The sequence below is a fragment of the Lissotriton helveticus genome, chromosome 10 (genome assembly GCF_964261635.1).
Source record: "Lissotriton helveticus chromosome 10, aLisHel1.1, whole genome shotgun sequence".
NCBI lineage: Eukaryota > Metazoa > Chordata > Amphibia > Caudata > Salamandridae > Lissotriton > Lissotriton helveticus.
The window spans coordinates 527,979,925-528,002,209 of record NC_136071.1 but is presented as its reverse complement, the minus strand read 5'-3'; the positions used below and the strand labels follow the sequence as shown (position 1 = coordinate 528,002,209).

At 45.1% G+C, this 22,285-nt stretch overlaps 1 protein-coding gene across 2 annotated transcripts in view; it reads right to left on the bottom strand.

The window, feature by feature from the left end:
- Positions 1-22,285, bottom strand: part of LOC144784344 (cell death-inducing p53-target protein 1-like) — a 204,004-nt gene that overhangs the window by 40,369 nt on the left and 141,350 nt on the right. For both annotated transcript variants that reach the window (XM_078663067.1, XM_078663066.1), the window contains exon 6: positions 1,788-2,052. In XM_078663067.1, coding sequence (XP_078519193.1) covers positions 1,788-2,052 — 265 coding nt within the window. The remainder of the gene's footprint in view (positions 1-1,787; positions 2,053-22,285) is intronic.

The following is a 22,285-nucleotide window of genomic DNA, read 5'->3' as shown; positions in this document are numbered from 1 at the left end:
TCTTGACACCTTGCAGGATACATCTCACAACCATTCAAGCAGAATACAGTAGATAGCCTTTCTACAAGCACCCAACGGACCTCCAATGTACCATATTCGGCTATCAGCAGACACCCAACAACATTTTCTACCCAGCAGTACCATCTACACATTTCCATTGGACTTTTAGTTTGCCTCGCACAAATAAAACTTGTCAGTGGAACCTCAACACCCTCATACGCACAATACAGTATCAAAGCCATACAGTTGGAAAAGCATTCAAAACTCAGCACCACTTATCCCTCATCCCACAGGCATACATCCTGGAATGACTCAGCTCAAGCTATCTGAAACACAGCACTCCTGATAAGCACTATATCAAAACTGTATACCTGGTGAGTGATGTATATCTAGAAGCAACCTCTCAGGCTGTGCAGTGGACAAAGAATCACCCAGTCCAATAAAAAAAGGGTTACTCAGCACTCAATTCCATACAAAACACAAATATATTTTTATTTAGATAGATCAAACTTACTATCAAATTAACCATCATAAACAGTTCGTATCACATGCTTTTAACAAGGAACTTTCTAGTAACCACACACATGAAAACATTACTTACCTGTAACTACATTTTTCCAGCATCAGAATCTGTCACAGATTCATATGCTTCACTCTTTTCTCAGTTAGACTGCAAATCCACAGTAGTAAATGATAACCTAGCACTGTAGACATACATTAAAATAACACTCAATAAACCACTGACTATGAAGAGCATAGACTCCAGCTTAGCCACAAGGCTGCAACTGTCGGATATTTAAAACTAGTCAAGAGTAATGAATAATAGCCTCATAACCGGGGAGGAGGGCAGGTTGCATGGTTCTATGAAATATACCAATACTGGAGTACTGTATTTTTAGGTACGTAACTTATTAGTTTACAGAATTTATTTTTTCAGTTTGGACTACAAAAGCAGCATCACAATCAATGTAAAGACAGAAATGAGGCTCAGCTTACGTGAAATGTTATGAAGCACCGTCCAACCAACTGCCATCCTGGATTTTAATGGATGTCGGTCAGAAATACTTGGGAAAGATGTGGGTGAAGGTTCAAGCTGCTGTTTTGCAAATGCCTCTTAGGGGCATGCCAGCAGAAAGCACAGCTGTAGCAGCCATACCTCTGGTGGAGTGGGCCCTCTTTCTCTGTTGTCTCCTCTTTACATGGCAGAAAGCAATGCACACCACGAGTGTGGTTCAGATTAGTTCTGTCACTCCATCCATCAATATTTTGGTTTTCTAAGTGAGAAAAGTATGCACAGTTGTGGATCGTGTGGACACTGTTCCAATGGGCTCAAGCTGCACCTCACTTCCAAGGCCCATGAGGCTAAACTGGTTTGGAGATGCATGTGTTTTCGCCTAGAGGGGACCAAGCCTGGAAGTTCTGTCCAGATTGCTACTATGTGAGCAGAGCCAAGAATGATTTATATGTGGCTGAGCTCTGTCTGAACTGGCATGGGGGGGCAAAAAATGAACTGGAATCCAGTCACATGGAAGAACCTCTATTTCTAACATTGAGAAAGAAACAAATTAGAGTAGATATTTTTGTTGATTTTGTAAATGGTGCTGTTTCCCTTGATCAGCTTCTACTTGTTCATTTTAATGTATGAATATATAACAGCATTGTTAATGTCCTTTCTTGTTGTAGCCCTTCTTATTCGTCGTAGTCCCCACTCACCCTTGCAACCCATACAAAGAAAAGCACCATCACTGTTGCAGAGCATTAAGAAGATACCGTGAGGGGCAACTTACCCGACAAAGCAACAGAAGAAGCAGAGCAGGACGTTCATGAGACCAACCTCGTGAGACAACTTGGTGGTGATTGCCTGCTGACAGTGGGGACACACAGTCTGCACCGGGGCGGCCTGGAAGATCTCCCCCTGCAGCACGGTCACTGTAGTGGCAGCACCTGGAGGCACTAAAACAGCAGCAGTTGGTGCACCAGGAGATGGGAAATGTGTAGCAGCCGGGGGATAATATCCCATGGGCGTGTGGGGTCCAGCAGTCGGGTAATAACCTAAAGAGCAAATAAATAAAAACACTGTTACCACTGCTAGTATCAGAAGACATAGTGAAAGAAATGAATGTTGAGACTTTCCGCACCAGTGTGGATGGCATCATGTGACAACCCTGAGAACTTGCACTGAAATAGACGTGGTTGGTCACGTCATAACTTTGACCAGGAACTGGTTCCCAAATAAGTTACGAAACAGTTACTTTGTACATTGATTTCATTGTGAAATACATTTTGCATATAATTACGTTGACAAAACAAGCAGATACACTGCCATTTTTAGAACTGATCCTCCAATTTCCTCAAACAACAAGCAGCATAGGAGGAAGGGTGTTAGGGATTAAGAGTTAATAAGAAAATGAAACAGAGGGAAAAGACTTCTGAGAGAGAAGCTTAGGAAGGCCCATCGGTACAAGAGGTAAGAGATTGAAGGCATAGAATGCATAGCTTGCAAGTTAATATTTCAAACTAATGAATACATGGTTATGGTGGTCTCCACCAAAGAAGCAAAACAAACATGCAAAAAACGAATATAGATATGGTAAAATGAATGACACTAACTATATAAAAAGCTAAATAATAGAAAATAAAACTACACACACACACACACACACAATCATTGGGGACACTACCAAATACAAGGTCATTTTCTTATATAAAAGTGTTACAAGTGTCAATGCAATTATTGTCCAGTAACACCCACACCTGAAACTGTAAATCGAAGTAATGATACCATTCTTTTGAAAATATTTCCCAAACCTAATCCAACACACTAAAATATTCACCTGTTCATCATCCTTATGGCAGTCCTAAACTCCTCTGTCAAGCTCTACTGCTGTTTTGGCTACTGGGATTTGGAGCACACAGGACCAAACTATGGAGCTAGATTACATCAATTATACGGCAAAAATGCAAAATATGCGGCCCAATCTATGGAAGTATTGTTTTTCATACATTTTAGCTAGAAAGTATTTTTTGTGAGATCTTAAAATTCGGTCATACTTATGTGGCAGGGTGGTACATACTGTGTCCAGTGTTAGTTTCTCTTTGAAGAAAATATTTTTCAAAGTAACTACACCAAATAATATGTAATATATATGAAAATACATTATGGGTAACATGTAATATGATCTTATATTGTCATCACTGATTTTGTGTGACATCTATTTATAAACCCATGGCAATATTGTACCATATTGCCTGGTTACTCTTTACTCAGTGTGTGTGCGTGCATGCACGTGCATTTGCTGTTGTTTACCCTTGCTGAGCACGGAGCGTCTCTCCCCAACTAATATACGAATGGTAGCCTCCTTCACAGAATTCAAACCCACCCTAACGAATCTTCTAGCCACCTGCTGGTTTCAGAACTCTGTTAATATGCTTGAATCACTTTATTGGGTTTCTGCTGACTTCCACCTTCGCCTTACAGCCCAGCAATATTATCAATATGTACTCCGTGATAGGCTTTCTCTACTCATTGATTGTCATCAGCGTCCTTCGACACCAGCTGAAGCATGCCAACTCCAAGTAGCAAAACACAAGAGATACAACAAATAGCAGGCATGCTGACTATCAGGCATCAATACTTCAACATTATAGAAGAGGATACACCCAAACATAAGATGGCTGAATACACAATGGCACCCAAACTGGCCAAACAACCAGCTGATATAACGTACGTCAATAACACAATACCAGAGAGGCATGCTCATCAAAGCAAGATTTATATAAAATACAGACTTTACATAATGACCTCATCATGGACATGTATCTAGATTGCCTCCTCATCAATTAAACTTGGCTAGATTATGACTTAGCTCCCATTTTATAAGACACAATACCAGAATACAAAGTGCCTGAATAAAAGGGCTGGTGAACGGCAATGCCTCGTGATGGATCGCTGCACCTGCATAACTTGTCAGCAATGTGAAGCTCTCCTAGTCAAGCGCAGCTTTCACCAATGACAAGATCCCCGGTCTACAAATGTACCCTCCTCCTGCTCACAGCACCTCTTTCGTAACAACCTCTGCCACTTGACTACCAACTCTTGTCATTCTAGTGTACATAAAATCACTGCTTGAAAATCAGACTGACGAGAGGACTTTTCTTAGTACTTCGAGGTTTGCCACTCACACAGCTCATCACTAATGTTCCATGTAAACTGCATGTCTGAGTAGAACTATTGGCAGGCACCCATCAGAAAAACAATTCAGAGAAGCATTGTTGGTTGTCAGCTGTGAATGTGGAGTTCCTGCGGTGTTCCTGCGGTGTTCCACGGCTAAGCAGAAGAGTGAGGACTAGGAGGGCTAAAATCTGAACGTCCTGGAAGAGCAGTATATGGAGGAATGTCCTTGGCGGCAAAAACTCGTATAGAAGAAGGCCAGCTAAATTACAAATCAATGTAAAGGTTGAAAACTTGGACTTGAGTCCAGCAGTAGAAATAGTTGGTATAAAGATGTGGTGTGTGGTGGTTAAATGCTTGACAATAGAACTCAAAGAGCAAAAGATCAACTACAGGGAAATCTAAATTTAAGGGAGCAATAAGGGATGGTTTGATTCACTTTGCCAATTCCTGAAAAGCTAGTTGAGGATCTTGCAGAGTAGGAGAAATACAATGGAAGCGATGTATGTAATGAAGAAAATTGTGAGGTTAAGATCCGAAAAGAAGTCTGGTCTTCTATAACACTAATTGGGAACAAATGATATATACAATATCTTCAACTGGACCAACCGAAAGAAGGACCAGAAAGTGGACGACCAGAACCTCGAAGAGCCCCATGAGCACAAGAATGGCAAGCAGCCAGATAAGGAGTAATTGGACCACGGGGACCATGGCCAGGATGGCATAGACTACGGGGAACATAACCAGAAAGCGCAGAGCCAGGAGGTACTAAGAGAGAATGACCAGGGAGAATGTGTCAGGGCTAGGAGGACAAGGACCAGAATCATTAGGACAAGTGGGACTGGGTCCAAGAATGCAAGAGCTCCGGGTGCAAAAGGATCAGAACCAGATATAGGGGACAGAAGCAGGAGGGGGTGGAACAGGAGGAACACCAGGGGGGTAAACAACTAATCCATTAGAACCACTAGCAGGTCCTGACCTACCAGGAAGAACAGGAACTAGACCACAGGACTAAGAACAGTAAATTAGGACCAGTAAGAGGAGGACAAGATGCAACAAGAAGACAGCACCCACAAGGACCAGAGCCAGGTGGTAAAGAACCAGGATAGCATGTGCTAGAAGGACTTCCAGAACCTGAAGGACCATGGCCAGGAGGACCAAAAGGACCATGGCCAGGAGGACCAAAAGGTCCATGGTCAGGAAGACCAGGCAGATCAAGACTAGGAGGGCCACAGCCTGCAGGACCATGAGCAGAATGACTAAGAAGAGGAGAAGGAGGACATTGTGTTTTTACACCACATACATTCAACACACCCTTAAATACAGCAACCATGACTATTTCAAAATGTTCTTGATAACACTTTATAAGCTGTGCCCACTTCAGTGTCCCACACCTCTTTCAGCCCACTGAAAATGAACTGGCTCATTTTTCCTGGTACTATGCATTTGTCCTTTATTTGAGTTCTAGCTTACGCAATCCAAAATCAGCTATGTGTCAACCTCCTTTGTACCCGTATTTACAGTGTTCTTCTTTTGTCATTTTGATTTCTCTTCAACTAGCCATTATTTTTTTCTGGTTCTAACTGGCTTTCAGACTATCCAAAATATATCCAAGCACTCCCACTTCTCGTTCTAGGCCCTTCCTCCTATCCCTAAGCAATGTCTTGCTCTCTTGATGGACCATTAAACATTTACTTTCGCCAATTTATTACTTCCAGTTTGATCTTCGATTTCCAGTTCATGGCTATGGCACCAAATCTATGAATCTACTCGCAGCTTTTGGGTATTGGGGTGGTGAATTAATTCCAGAAGTTCTTAGTTCTGCGATTTGTAGGTCTTCTGCAATAGATAAGGTTGATGTCCTTAAAAACAAACTTGTTGTAAACCTAGGAAACTCAGTAGCAATAAGTTTATGGCTGAGTCAGTAGAGGAGAGGCGTACAGATCACTCTGCCGACTGGCGATAATGTGCCTCTGCTGACCCTGAAGAACTGGCTAATTTTAGTCCCCATTTCAGTACTTGTTTTCCCTTGAAACTGCTTGTAAAAAGAGCTTCTTATTCATCCTTCAGGATGGGGTTTCACCACAGCACAGAATCATTGGTACAGTGAGTGCTAGACAAACTCTGGATGGAGTTGATGACACCAGAGTCAGTGCATTGAGTTTATCAGAGGTCTCTGCTGACTTGAAAACATCATCATCAAACCTATTGTCTTGCGTCACTTCTCTGATGTTTGTGTAAAGGGAACGGCCCTCGTAGGAATTGCTTATATAAGTTGAGTTGTTTTGCTCCATTGTTACAAATCCAGTGTCTACTCAGGTGCAATTACCTCAGCTATCCACCATCTTCTCCCTACTCTACAGTTTACATAAATTGTTGAGTAATCAACGAGAGCGTTAAGGCATGCTGCACTCCCGACGAGACATCTACAGGTCCTCCCCTGTATACACACACTGCGCACCATGGTGAAAGACGCTCCCCCCCCCCTTTTTCCCTGACGCTGAAGGATTAACCATGGGAACAAACTTGCGCCACTGCTGTGTGCACTCACATGACTACTGCTGAGAGATGCCACGGATGTTGGACTGACAAATATCCCAGCCCTGTCTGTACTGGCCAGGCACTGCCGTCACCAGCGATGCGAGTTCATTTCCTCGCATTAGTGAGCTATACTACTACTCACCGCTCACTTTATAGCGACCCTGCACGTATGGCACCCTCAATCCCTCGGCAGTGTATCCACACCATGCCCAGTACTTACCTCTGTCACTACACACACGTTGTGGATATAGACTGCTGTATGACTGTTATAAGCGTCATGGGCGCGCTGACGAGCCAACAAGACTTATTACAGAAAATGGGAAAATGTATGGACCTAATTATCTGTTGTGCCAAATGCTATACTATTTCCGCATATTCTCCTTACACTACGCCGCCGGACCCCCGGGTTGTCGGCTGAATGGCTGTGTCATCTTACTCAACACTCCCTGTTTAACAGCCATTGCGGCCGGCCCTCTGGGTTGTAGGCTAAATGCTGTGTGAATGCGTGATGGACTGTCTAGAACAAAAAAAAATTGTTGAGTAACTGTTGGCCGCCTACAGAGCACGAGTTTACATGTATTAAAATTATACAAAGATTAAACTACCAGTATCCGGAAAGAAGAAAGCAGTGACCCTGCCGCCTCTTTTTCTATAATGGTGCACTTTTACAATAAGATGGTGGATGTCGTACAACTTTTTAAAGTTCAATCCAGCCAATCGGGCAAAGTGAGAGGTCCTTAGCGTGTTCCATTGGGACTTTGCTTTGAGCCCTATTTGCCTATCAGAAAACTGGGAATGGTGATGAACCTTGGGATCACCCTGAATGTAGAAATCACAGCAACGTAAAACACGCTTCTTCTGTAAGACAACATTGGCACATAGTCTCCAATTTCTGTCATTTTGCTAACTGGTCCTAGCAGCGCATTTATTTATTTCTGGGGAATTGGGCTATTGTATCAGCTTTTGCCAAATACTCCCTAAGTACACTATAGACAGGATTCGATGTGTGCAAGTTGCAGCTGTGGGATGGTTTTTCGAAAGAACAGATCACATCTCTTCGGCACTAGACCAGCTCTACTGGTTTAAACCTTTAACTATTGGCCTATGGCTTTCAATTATTCCAGCACCACAGAAGTATCAGCAGAAGTAGCAGGTTTAAATTGTACTTCAACCTTTTTTCTAAAAGAAATATTAAAGTCAACAGAATAGCAAGCCCAACCCACACACCTGCGGATGAATCCAGATCATTCGAAAGCAGCTGTTACATTTATCGAAAAAAATCCTTCAAAGGCCTGCTCTACTCGAGTATCTGACTGAGTGCCTGAGTCTATATAGTAATGGCTGGTAAACGTGTGTACCGATTTCCATGTTGCAGCCTTACAATTCTCAGAAATGGGTACATTTCTCAATAGAGCAGGTGTTAGTGCCTTTTCCCTAGTAGAATGGGCCTTAGGCACGGCCATTAAATGTTTGTTGACTACCTGGTAGGAAAGCATTATACAGGATCCTATCCACATAGAGATGGTCTGCTTGGAGGAAGCTATGCCTGTTCTCATTGGACCATAGTTGACAAATAGATGGTCAGATTGCCGGATATCTTTTGTTTTACCTAGGTAAAACTTGAGTACTCGCTTGATATTTGAGGAATGCAAAGCCCTCTCTGCTAGGGTGGATGGGTTAGGAAAGAATGTTGGCTAAGAAATATACTTTGGTTTATGTGAAAATCAGAAACCACCTTGGGAAGGACAATAGGATTCCCTCTCATGACCACCCTATTACCACGAAACACTGTATAGGGCTCTTTACCACATAGTGACTGGATCTCACTGGCCCAGCTTGCTGAAGTGATAGCCACTAGAAATGCTGCTTTCAATCTGTGGTGTTGTAAAGAAGCCTTGTATTGAGGCTCAAAAGGAGTGCCCCTGAGTTTTGAGAGAACAATATTAAGTTCCCGCAGCGGCGGAGGTGATCTTACATGAGGGAATACTTTTTGTAGCCCTTCTAAACAATCTTTGACCACAGGCATTTGAAATAAAGATATCTGTGTGGGAGACTCTCTGTAAGAGGTAATGGCTTGGAGATGTACCTTTATGGAGGAAAACTGTACACCAGACTTTGCTAAATGGAGGAGATAAGGTAAACTCACATGCTCTTGACCCAAAATTGGATGATGATCATTTTGGGCACACCACAAGTAAAACCACTTCTATTTGAAAGTGTTGGATTTTCTGGTGGAAGGTCTTTTGGACTCTCTGAGGATGTCCATAGAATATTGTGAGAGCCCTAAATGGCCATACTGGAGGAATTGAGGAGCCATGCTGTCAAGCTCAGCAAGGACAGGTGGGGATGGAAAATCTGCTCTCTGAGCTTGTACAGGAGATCCTGTCCGCATGGCAACCTCTTGTGTGATCGGTATAGCAGGCCCAGGATCCACCATGGTGAGGCCATTCAGGAGCTATGAGATTCATTCTGGTTCTGGACTTGTACAGTTTGTTGATCACTGTAAGACTCAACTGAGTTGGGGAAAATGTGTAAAACAATTACCCTCATTAGTCTAACAGAAAGGCATTCCCCTCCGACCCTTGTCGGGGAAACCTGGATGCGTAGTCTAGGCATTTTTTGTTGTTATCGTCTGCACCCAAGTCGATTTGCCAATGCCCCCATTCTCGAAAGATGTCTTGCACAATGTTGTTGTATAGTATCCAGTTGTGATTTTCACTGATATTGCAACAGAGTCCGCTTGAGTGTTTTGGATTCCTGGCAGGTGAATGGCTGAGATTGTTAAGTTTGTGGCTATTAGACTGTTCCTAATGGCCTGTGCTTCCAGTGATAGGAAATGAGAATGAGTCCCCCCCTTGTGTGTTTAAGTAATGAATTGTGGCCGTGTTGTCTGTTGGACCAGGAAAGAGTTTGCTTTATCGATGGACAAGGTGGACTGCCCTCAGCTCCTGCATGTTGATGTGATACTGCTGCTCCTTGTCCGACCATACTCCTTGAGTTTGCAGAAGGCCAATGTGAGCACCTCATCCATGAAGAGAGGCATCTGTGATGAGAGTTTGTGTGGGTGGTGGAAAGAGTCTCATACCAGAAGGTTTTGACGGTGAGACCACCATGGTAGCAATTGCATCGCATCTTGTGAGAGAGTCAGCTTGTCGTCTGAGAACGGAATCCACTGATCTTCTAGAGTTTGTAGAGGTCTCAAGTGCACCCTGGCATGGGGTATGATGAAAATGTAAGAGGCCATTGATCCTAGAAGAGATGCCACCTGTATGGCAGATGGATATCGAGTGTGCAGGAGATTGTAACATTTTAGACTGATTGAGTATGATCTCTCCTCCAAAGGTTACACTCTTGCGTCTAGAGTTGCCCCCAGGTAGTTTAGCCTATGGGGTTGGTGTTTGTATAGATTTCTTATAATTGACCTGAGACCTAGATTTTGCAGGGTCTCGATGCAGATATGATAATGTCTTTCCGTATCGGACGGGGAGTAGCTTTCAATGAGCCAGTTGTCTAAGATGGGGTAGATGAACATTCTCTTCCTCCTTAAGGATGCTGCTACTACAGCCATGGACTTCGAGAATGTGTGAGGTGCTGATTTCAGGCCGAACGGTATTACTTTGTACTGGTAGTCTTTGGATGACACTTTGAAGTGCAGAAACTTCCGGTAGGTTCAGGCGAATGGAATGTGGAAGGAGGCATCCTGGAGTTCGATGGAACAAATCCAGTCCCCCTGATGGAGTTGGGGGTAGATCTGGTGAAGGGCAAGAATCCTGAATTTTTCTTTGCAAATGAACTTGTTCAGTAGTCTCAAGTCCAGAATGGGTCTGAATTCTCGTTTTGGAAAAATGTTTCTCACTAGGAAAGCGCGAGAGGAAATTCCCCGTCGCCTTTGGAAGAGTGGGACCTGTTCCATGGCCTCCTTTTGGAGCAGATAGGGGACTTCATTTTGTAGGACGACCCGCTGATGACAATGTTTTTGTAGGTGGAACAGCAGAAGGAGGTGTCTTGAATCAAAGTGAGTAACCCTTCTGAACAATATTCAAGACCCACTTGTTGCTTGTGATGCAGCCCCACTCGTCCAGGTGTTTGATGATACTTCCCCCAATTGGAGCTGTGTAAAGGAGAAGGGGGAAGCGAGGGCTCATTGCTTGTCTGGTGTTTTAGAAGAGGGTGCAGGTTGACAATAAGCTCCTCTTCCCTGAGGTGGTCTGCGGGGATGGTAATGTAATCGGGCCTGGTGCTGCTGTTTTGGAACCTAATGAGGGGTTTGGACCCTAGATTGATAGGAACGACTATCATAGGGCCTGTATCTTTGTCGGAATTCTATTTGTTTCTCGAGGCCCACAGCTTTGAGCGTATTCAACTCAGCTTTCATCTTGGTCATTTCGTCGTCAGCATGTGAGCCTAACAGTGAGTTCCCACTAAACGAGAGATTGAGAATCCTGTGTTGTGCCTCAGGTTTCAGGCCTGTGAGGCGAAGCAAGGAGGACCTTCTGGGATAGATACTGTGGGAGTATCCATGTGCAGCATGGTCTGATGCATCCGCGGCTGCACTAATGACTTGGTTGGAGACTAGGCCGCCCTCATGGAGGATTTCTTGGAAGTCCTGCCTGTCTTCCTTTGGTAATTGTTCTGTGAACCTGGAAAGAGAGTCCCAGAGTGCCCCATCATAACTCACTAGCAAGGCAGAAGTGCTGGCTGCCTTCATGAAAAAGGCAGATGTGTTGCACATCTTTTCCCCCATAGCGTCCATCTGCTTGCAGTCCTTTTCTGGGAGCACTGATGAGGCAGCAACAGAGTGTGCTTAGCGAGCAGCAGCTACAATGATTAAATCTTGTCGTGGATAATGCTTTAGGAATAACGGGTCCTGGTCTGGAGCCTTATATTTTTTAAGGATCCGTGACGGTGCAGCTTGCAGAGAAGCCGGAGTCGGGAAAAGTTGCATCACTGGTTCTAGCAGACCTGGACCAGAGGCAGGAGTGGTCTTGATACCGCTCTGTGATGCAGAGTATCAAAGATGACTGAGGAAAATGCAGTAGGCACTGCAATGTCAATACTGAATTTTGATGCGCCTCTAATTGACACATCGTTGGATGTGATCAAGTCATCCACTGTGATAGTGTTGGCGAATAATCCCTCATAGAGGAACGAGAAGTAATGGGCAAAAAGCATGCTCTACACCTGCTATGGTGCGATCTGGGCCAATGAGATCATTGAGATCTGTAAGAAGACCTGGCCATTGGCGACTTTGATCTTGATCTATGCCCCTGTGGTGATCTACCATTCTGCGGGGTCTTGGACCTTCGTGGAGAAGTTGCACATCTCTTTGGAAGCGTGGTTGGAAAATCCGGAGAGAATGCCAGAGGAGAAATGTGTTTTGGTGATGGCATATGCAGAGTGACCCCGGAAGGAGAGTAGGTCTGTAAAAAGTCTGAGCAAGGGCTGTGAAGTGGAGGATGACACCATCTACGCACAGTTTCCAACCAACATGGAGAGAGATTCACAGGAGGGTCAGAAGCATGTCTACCTGGTGCCGGAGACCCTGACTGCAACTGACTTTGTTGACAAAATCTGCACCTCTAATGAGTGGCATAGGTTTCTTGACGTCGATAGTCTTTTAGAGGGGGTCTTCGATTTCTGATGTTTTAAATGCCTAGCAAGTGGCCACTCATGTGTGAGCATATGATTAAGACTCATTGGCAATTGAAACACATTATGCTGTTTGCTGTGCCAGGAATAAAAACCTGTAACTTATGGACAGGCTGGTGGGCCTGATTTCACATCACTGAAAGGGTTTGGAATTTGTTTTCATTTGGAAAATGTAAATGTATATATATATATATATATATATGTGTATGTGTGGTTGAAAGTATTACGCAAATTAATGGGAATATATAATATATATATATATCCGTTAGTTATTGTCTTGCTGCTACATTCCTCCGGCTATATATTTGCACTTTAAGCAATAGTAAAGAGGAAATATTTAGTTGTATAAGGCAACTTTTTGTGTGTGTGTGTGTGTGTGTATATATACATATATATATATATATACACACACACACACACACACACACACACACACACACACTATCCTGTTTCACATAGGAAAAAGGCATGCACTCTAGACTGAGGGAATAGGGCTTCTTTATTTTCAAAGGTCTCCCTTGACCCAGCGAGTGGAGAGACGCGTTTCTGCTGCGCAGCAGCCTTTTTCAATCTGATTGGCACCATACACATGCAGGTATTTAAGCCCTCCTCACTATTAGAAATAGTGATAGAAGAAATGTATCCCAAAGCTAAAATGCACTACTCACCACATAATGCAACAATAGCCTACATTGCTGTAACTGCTATTTATAAAACTCATTACAGTGCACACAGGAAATATCTTCTCACCTGCCTGTGATGGGGGCATATCATATTACAAAAACCTCTATATGTTCATATATTTATATCCATTCTAAATATGGCGACAATACTCTCAAAAGTTACCCAAAATAAAATCAAGTGAAAAATACACATAAACAGAAAATGAAGAGATGCGCCGCATACATCTTTCAAGGCAATAAAAAAGACAACTTTTAATTGGTTTGTGTGATAAGTTGGACATGGAAAGGAAGTAAAAGTACTGCACATTCTAGACATCCTGTTTGGAATGCAACCTCATATACCATGTAAATGGTGAGAAATGAATCAGCCATATACTCTGGAGCCCTAGAAATTACCACAAGAACTTCCCATGAATGTGCCATGGTTCGTATTAGTTCCGCTTTACAAGAACATATAGGTAAGCTAAGACAGCTAGCCAAGATGTGCCACTTGTGGCTGCGTACTGGAAAGGAACCTGCTAGAACACTGCTTATGTTAACATTATTCATTGCCACAACTTAAGAAGCTAGCTAGCTTTATTCAGCATTGCACATAATTCCCTTGGCGAGCCCAGGCCCAAACATCTGCCCAGTGCACTGTTAGACTTGGCATCTTTTGGCGTGTTTCCCCTGAGATTTTGCTTTCTGCCCTCCCGGTTTTGACGCTGTTTTTGCTGCCGTAGTGTTTCTGCGCACTTTTCACACTGCCTATCAGTGGTAAAGTGCAAGTGCTCCGGTGGTAAAGTATGTTATAGATTGGTGTTTCCATGATTGGATGTTTGGTTTTCTTGTCAGCCCCTAGTAAAGTGCACTGAGTGTGCCAGGGCCTGAGAATCAAATGCTACGCGTGGGCCTGCAGCACGGATTGTGCCACCCACGTGAGTAGCCCAGAAAAGGTACCTCAGACCTGCCATTGCAGAGTCTGCGCGCAGTTTGTAACTGTCATGTCGACTTGGCCCATGCACACACTGGCCAGTCCCTAACCTGCCCTTTTCTTACATGTCAGCCACCTGTGGGCAGGGTGCAGTGTATGTGAAAGGTAGGACATGCCCTGGTGTGTGTGGCATATTCTGATAGTGAATTAAAGCCCATTTCGTTTTTCACTATTGTAAGGCTACCTGTTCCCCATAGGACAGAATGGGAAGTCTGTTTATAACATCTTATAAACATAACTGGCCCTGGGAACTAGGTAGGGAACAAATGTGTATGCCTGAACTCAGAATCTAAAGATGCATCTTTTAGTAAAGGGGATTTTTATATTCTGTGTTTGAAAATAGCCCTTTCAGAAAGTAGGTATTTTCTTGCTCAGTCATCCCGTGTGCCTATGTAGGAATGTGGATTGTTTGTCTGGGTTTTGGACGACAGATGGCTAGGAAGCAGGAGTGGCTCCTGATAGTCTAGGTAGGTCGGGAAAGGGCTGAATAGACCTGGACTGTGATGGGGGAAGAGGGAGGAGATTTCCTTCCACCTAAGAGGGCCTGGTCTGCCTCTGACAATGCAGTCTCCAACTCTTGCCAGGATATCACACCCGAGAAGGCAGAACTGGTTCTGGCCGGGCACAGACCCCCTCTGCCTCGAGGATCAAAGGATTTTTGCATACAAATAATGGGGCCAGACCCCTTAACTTTAGAACTCATCTGGATCAATAAGACTGCCATGAAGAGCCTGAGAAGCTGTGAGGAGGAACGACCGCTTTGCTGGGCTGAACAGCAGTGGCTGCTTCTGTCTTGGGCAGTGAAAGGCCTGGACTGGACTTTCTGCAACTTAATTTGTGAGTCTCTCCAAGGGCTTGAGGTAGAGCTTGCCCCTTGTTCATGAAGTCTCACAAACCGCAAAGACTTGAAGCTCTTCTGCCCGCAGCACTGGGGACTGTGTGTTTTGTGCTGCAACAGAGGAAAAGTAACTCGATGACGTCTACGACGCCCCTGTCGATTCCGTGTCCTGACGGCAACGCAGAGGGCACCGCCGCAACGTGACCCTGGTCTCACCTACGACGCCTGCTGACGCCGTCACCGAGCCACTGCTCGCAACACAACCTGTGGGCACCGCACTCCGCACTGCCTCGCTTCACTCCGAAGCCTGGGCACTGCAGACAGCACCGTCGCAACGCCGCACCACGACCCTGGTCTCACCATCGACACATGCTGATGCCGCCACCGAGCCGTTGCTTACACCGTGACCTGCGGGCACCGGACTCGGCACCGCCTAACTTCACGACGACGCATTGGCTTCCCCGATACCGCCGCTCCAAGCCTAAATCAACACCGCTGCTTGCACTGTGGTTCAAGGGCACCGCTCGGAAAGTTAGGCGACGCACCGCCCTCAAACCACACCGCGGCCTTGGCCTACCGACGCTGGCACCATCGACTCCTGTTCGTCAGCCGACGACAGCGCTTCAGCAACGACGACGACGCTGCTTGCACCGTGACCTGCCAGCACCGTGACGAGCCCCGCCTTCACCTTGGTCCGACGCCGCCACCGAGCCGCGGCTCGCACCGCGACCTGAGGGCACCGCACGCTGCACCGCTGCACTTCGCACTGCAGCAACCGACGCCAGCGCTCCTGACTTCAACAGAGGGGAGTTCGACCTGCAACACGTGTGACTTCAAGGGCCTCGGTACCCTGCATCTCTAACAGGTACTTTTTGTGTGTCTTCCCGACACCGTAGCTGGTCCGCGACGCCGCAAGCAGCCTGAACTGTTATGGATTTGTTTGCTCACGACGCCGTGATAGCCCCGGACGGAGCTATTGACATAAAGGAACTGTTTTTAAAGCGTATTTTGATAACTGTGGATTTTTAGGTAGTTTATTGTGGATTTTTATCGTTTTTTGTCTTGTATATAAAAATACTGGATATTTTTCTACAACTGGTGTGGAGTCCTTTTGTAGTGCTTACACTGTATTACTGTTGGTTATGTGCAAATACTTTACACACAGCCTCTAAGATAAGCCTGGCTGCTCGTGCCAAGCTACCAAAGGGGTGAGCAGGGGTTATTTTAGGAGTGTAACTCCCTTATCCTGACTAGGAAGAAGGGTCCCTAGTTGCACAAAGGTGCAAGCCTTTGCCAACTAGAGATCCCCATTTCTAACATGCACTCACTCTAAACTCTGCTACACCCTACAATATCTCTTTATCCCACTCCTACCCACTATCTCATATCACTAGAACAACGCCTAGGAAATGACAACATTCACCATTTATTGAGAACTCACCTATATGAACTGTCTGTTACAGCAGCTGTAATAGTCGTTACTAGTAACCACTATAATGCTATTGCGAAACTTAAGTCTTTTGGTTCTACTAAGATTCAAGCCTGTGGGCTGCACACACACACGTTACAAGTAAGCTATTAGCCAGCCCTCCTTAGCTATTCTACCAACAAGTGTTTTATGAACTGGCTATCCAGATAAACAGAGTATATCCAGATATGCAGAGTATATCCATGTGCAAGGGGCTGGCCCTGTACCAATAATGCCTCTAATTATGGCTTCCAACTACTCTCCAAATTTTTGATTAGATATCAATATGCATGCGGTCCTGCTGGCATTCATATGAAGTAGGCCTAATTTCAGGAACAGTGTAATTTGTCACACAAGTACAGCACTGAGAACACTAGTTGAAAAAGCAACAAATTATTAACAAGTAAAATCCTCTTTATCCAAGGTTCTTAATCCTGATCAAATGAACCTTGGGTTTCGCATCATCCACTGGATCCAGTACTGTGCCCACATACAACCCTGGGTGGAATTTAATTGTGTAAATATCCAGGCTACGAACTGTTCTCTGAGCTTAACACAATGTTTGGAACAGTTCACTAGTTTGCTCTATCTCCCGTCATCCACTGTTGGCCCAAAATACTCTTTAATCCATCTATTTAAGGTCTGTGTTGCAGCTACCAGCAACATTTCTACTTCACCCTTCTCCACAACGTAACCAGTAAGCACTATGTTTCTCATGTAGAACTTGCATTAATAATTTCAACCCATCAATAAAGCCACCAGTCACCGACAATGCCCTCTCTATGGTCATTCAGAAGCCTCACACAGAGGAACAATCTTGCTGAGCACAGTATGTTTAACTCCATTCTTACAAGGTGTTGGGTATATGTCTAATGCATCAAGATAGATAAATACCCCTGTTAAATAAATTAAATAGAAGGACATATTAAAAACATGTAGTGTTGAGGGAGGGCCTCCACACTTCAAAGGCTACCTCAGTGTGTGTTCTGCATTAAGGGTATGATATTAGAAGTAAATATTGGCAAACTGCTGAATTAGATGCCTTATTTAACAATACTGCCAAAAATCTACTTATCTGTAGCTACTTTTCTCATGGATTGGTATCCTTGATTGAATTATTCCCCATTGTTGTGAGGTAGGATTACATAGCAGTGACAATAAGTTTATTTAATATTGTACCACACACAGCATATCCACCTCAAGTAAGACCAGACAGAGAGAGAGAGAGGCTTCAACTCACCCACCCTTCCCCTTGAGACTTCAAAGCTCAGTATTTCCTAGCACATAGACGGAAAGGTAACAGAAAGAACCCCAATGCAAAAGGAGGGAAAGTCACATTTGAATCTAAAGTGTCAAAGATGAAGAACTGGTTACAGCAGTGGTTAATTTGTAAAAATATAAATGCCAGGGCTCTCATCAGGAGGCAGCTTGAACCAGCCCATTTCTCCAGTAATGCCACCTAAAACAGAGGCAAACCAAAAAGTGGGGTGAGGATGTGGCTAATGGCCAGAGCTGCCGACTTCGGAGCTTGGGAGCCAGGTAAACGTCTAGGCATCGGCTCAACATCCTATGACTCAGGGCAAATCACTTAATCTCCCAAATATGAGTGTGTTCCTAACTGGGGTTTAAGAAACTATAGCGCCCGTGTGGATGATTAAGTAAAGGGTGCTGAGCACTGGAAACCACTGGCTCAAATTAAGCACTGGGCTACAGGTGTATAAAGTTTTAGATTCCAGCAATGGATATTTGCCTAGATTTGAATGCTGCATTAGGACCACCAACCATTTGAAAAGGTTCTATAGCACGGCCTGTCCTACTTCCGTCTTAGACCTGGCTTAGACATGGAGGAAACAGTATTGTTTCAAGAGAGGACAGGATTTCCATATTGAAGTCTTGCAGATATTAGTGAGTGATACTCCGGCTAAGAGTGCAGCTATAGCACTTTTTCATAGGGGGAATGTCTGCCTGCCTCTCTAAGAGGTGCTCTACTTTTTGAATTGCAGACGGTGATATAAGCTGCAATCTAATAGACAGTCTCCTATTTTGACATAGTAGGCCTTTAATGTGGTTTCCAACTGGAACAGGTAGTTGATTTGTTTAAGTAAGTCTTTTGGACTATCCAATTAGACCTTGCGGCAATTTTACTATCCAATCTATGTTAGGTTTCTTGACGGAAAAACTATATGTCACTGACCACTTCTGTCACTGTTGACTTTAAGATAGAATTCTCAGGAGGGGCCACTAGAGGGCGCACAGCGGAATGGCTGCCCTATAAGACAGCTCCGCCGGCCAGGTCGCACAAATGGCAAATAACAGCGGTTAGCGAGTGCCTAAAATATAACCAAGGGTTCCAACAGGCATCGGAACAGTGTGCGACATGGAAAATGGATCGAAATGCCCAAGGCTGTGGGATTAAACTGGTAATCCGCAATTTAATATGAGGTGCAGAAATAATAACGCTCAAGACGATGGCGGCGCCCTGGGTATGAACGGTCCGGAGCTCCGATACCGCCAGCAGTTACACATGGTGAGTGTTTACGAAGCGCGTGAACATACCTGCCCCAAAACGGACCCTCCGACACCAGCAGCTTGCATAATGGCAGACCCCGGGGAAGGCAAAACGGACGATTAAGAGATTATGGAAATGGCGCGAACAGGCACAAACAAGATGGCGGCGCCCATGTCCAGCAACGAGGGATAGCTTCGTAAACTGCAGAGACGCTCACCTACTACTATAACGAACACAATATTAATGCTCCAGTTCAAAACAAAACAAAAGGGAAAACGGAACTGGAAGGAAACGCGGACATAAACACGCAGTGGTGGGCGAGCAGCGAGCACAGACTTGATAGGTCCCAAGCACGTCCTAGAGCCGGTATCAACTCAACACAGAGCCACCCCTGCTGGCACAGTGGGCTGAAGGATCTGACCCTGGGCTACTCGCAAGTTAAAATTCCGCAATCCTGAGCAGATCCAGGTGCAGCGACCCTTGACTCGCAACATGCTCGAAGAGATACCAAGCTGCAACGCACACACATCAATACTGCGCAAACAGATTGCCGGTGTCCCCGCCTCAATTAAGCCTCCATTACGAGACTGCACAACTCACTAGCTGGAGAGGTGGTGCGCGGGGCTAATCATCAGCGCCCCTGCACCAGGCCTCAGTGACCAATCCAGACCATCACCATGGGTAAACCAGACAGGCTGCAAGCCACACTGACCTTCCCTACCCAAAAAAGGAACGCGAAAGGTGCACAGTCACAATCGGACACTGAACTAGACAGAGAAACAGCGCAGCCCAACGGCATGGAACAGGTCCTAAAAGCTATCCAGAAAAGCCTGCAAGATGTGCACGAAAAACTAGATGTGATAACGCAAAGAGTGGACAGTATGGCGGCGAAGTTGGATAAACACGGAGAGCGTATAGAAGAAGCCGAAACCCGCCTTTCAGCAGTAGAGGATGAATCGTGTACCACCACACAGAAGTGCTCCGAGATGGACAGGCTCCTGGGGGTTATCAAAAACAAGTCAGAAGATTTAGAAGCGCGATCAAGACGCAATAACGTCCGAATAGCGGGCCTTCCGGAATCGACCAACACTGGGAAAATGGAGACCTATATCGAAGACCTGATCCGAACAATCTCCGGAGCCGAAAACCTCTCCTCCGTCTTCATCGTCGAAAGAGCACACAGGTCCCTAGCTCCAAAACCCAAACCGGGCGCACCACCGCGGCCTGTGATTGCACGTCTCCTGAATTACAGAGACAGGGATGTAGTTCTCAGACTGGCGAGAGAGAAGGGGAGAATCGAACACCAAGGCAACAAGCTAGACTTCTTCCCGGATTTCACGATGAATGTTCAGATGGCCCGGAAGGAATTTGCAACTGTGAAACAAAAGCTGAGAGAATTGAACATTGATTATGCGATGCTGTACCCGGCCAGATTGAAGATCTCCAATGGCGGCAAACAAGTCATCTGTCAGACACCAAAGGAACCGCAGTACTTCATTAAGCAACTGGGACAGAAACGACGTGACCAGCGCCGCACCGAACATCAACAAGACTCGGATTGAGTACGTGGTGCCATGTAAATGGTTGGTAACCTGCTGACCGCGCTACGCTTGTTCGGGATACCCCACGTATCCTTGTACGGTAATGAGGAACAGAATTATATCTGTTACGTTTCATAAGTGAGAGCCTGCTACACCTGCTCTTGTTGGGACGCCTGAGCGCCACATGATGCTGGAGTATTCAATCGGCAGGGGCGCATGTTTGCCATGTTTAGTAAGCACGGGTTGAAGAGGACGCTGATGGTTTAGTGGAAATGTGGTGAGAGCATATGTGCACCTGCAAACAGACAATAGCGGCGTTGTGAGTATGTACATTCCTTACTTTGACTCAATACATCGCAGACTTGTAGACAATTGCCCCTGAGTCAGAGTATGTGTCAGATCTACTATATAGACCAGTGTTGGCGAAATTAGTTCCTGCTCCAATTATTGCCTGACTGTTCTCAATGTTATATACGATGGAGAGGTCACTATATTGCGATTCTATGCTTTACGGTTGTGTACTTGTGAGGTAGCAGCAAGGATCATACTGCACTTGCTATAATATAGTGAACCTGGCCACATCCACTATGCTGGATAGAGTCATGTGTCCTAGGTGTACCCCCCGTAAGGGAGTTCCCCACCTATTGTTATGTTGAGTTGTTTGTTCTAAATGGGATATGTCTTTGGCATGATTGGGATGCTAAAGTGGGAGGGGGGAAGAGGGGTGGATGCAAGAGTATTTGTTTGTTTACACTGCATATGAGAGACACTGCCGTACTGCAATGGGTATGCAACATCACAATACCGACTAAATGGAAGTTGTCCGAGGGGCATTCAGACTGGGCAACTCACCTTCACACGGCTAGTATTCAGAGAAAGACGAATCATGACTGACAAGCTTACAGCCGGGACGTTACGGCTCATAACCTGGAATGTACGAGGGCTAAACAACCCGAAGAAAATACGACAAATCCTGGCATACTTCACAAGGCTACAAATCGACATAGCTTTCCTTCAGGAAACACACTTAGACCCAAATTCCTCCCATCGCATGAGGACAAAATGGGCAGAATCGGTACACGGGGCGACATATTCTTCCTACTCAAGAGGGGTTCTTATCCTGATACGCAAAGGGGTTAACTTTAAAGTTGAACAAGTGCACCCTGATAATGAGGGGAGATATATTGCAGTATCGGGAATTCTTAGGGGGCGGAAAGTGTCGCTACTTAATATCTACGCACCAAATGTAGATGATTCGGAGTTTTTTCTGAAGCTGTGGCGGAAAATAGATGAACTCCCGGATGTTCCATTAATATGGGGTGGTGATTTTAACACTGCGCTACATGCCGCTATGGACAGATCGCCACACTCGATTGAAACACACAAACGCGCATTGCAGAAACTGCGAGAGTTAATGATTGAGAAGCAGTTGACAGATCTCTGGAGATTGACTCACCCAACGCAACTAGAAGCCACGCACACCACAGCAGCACATAACAGCTGGTCTAGAATAGATTATTGGATAGGTTCCCCTGACATCTCATTGTGGACAGAGGATGTAGCTCACTTAAGTCGTACACTATCAGACCACAACCCAGTAGTTCTGACCCTCAAATTACCACACTACATACCTCCGCCATTTAGCTGGAGATTTAATGGGAAAGCCTTGCAAGATCCTCTCTATACAGAAAAGATTAGGAAAGCTATCATAGAATACTTCGAGTTAAATGCTGACTCTGTGGATGACCCTGGGCTGTTATGGGAAGCATTTAAGGCCAATATAAGGGGAATCTGTATCTGTACAAGTGCGGGCATCCTAAAAGACCTACGGCAGCAACTAGTTCAACGGGAGAAACAAATAAGAGTCCTGGAACTGCACTATAGGCAAACAGGTGACCCCACTCTATTGGGA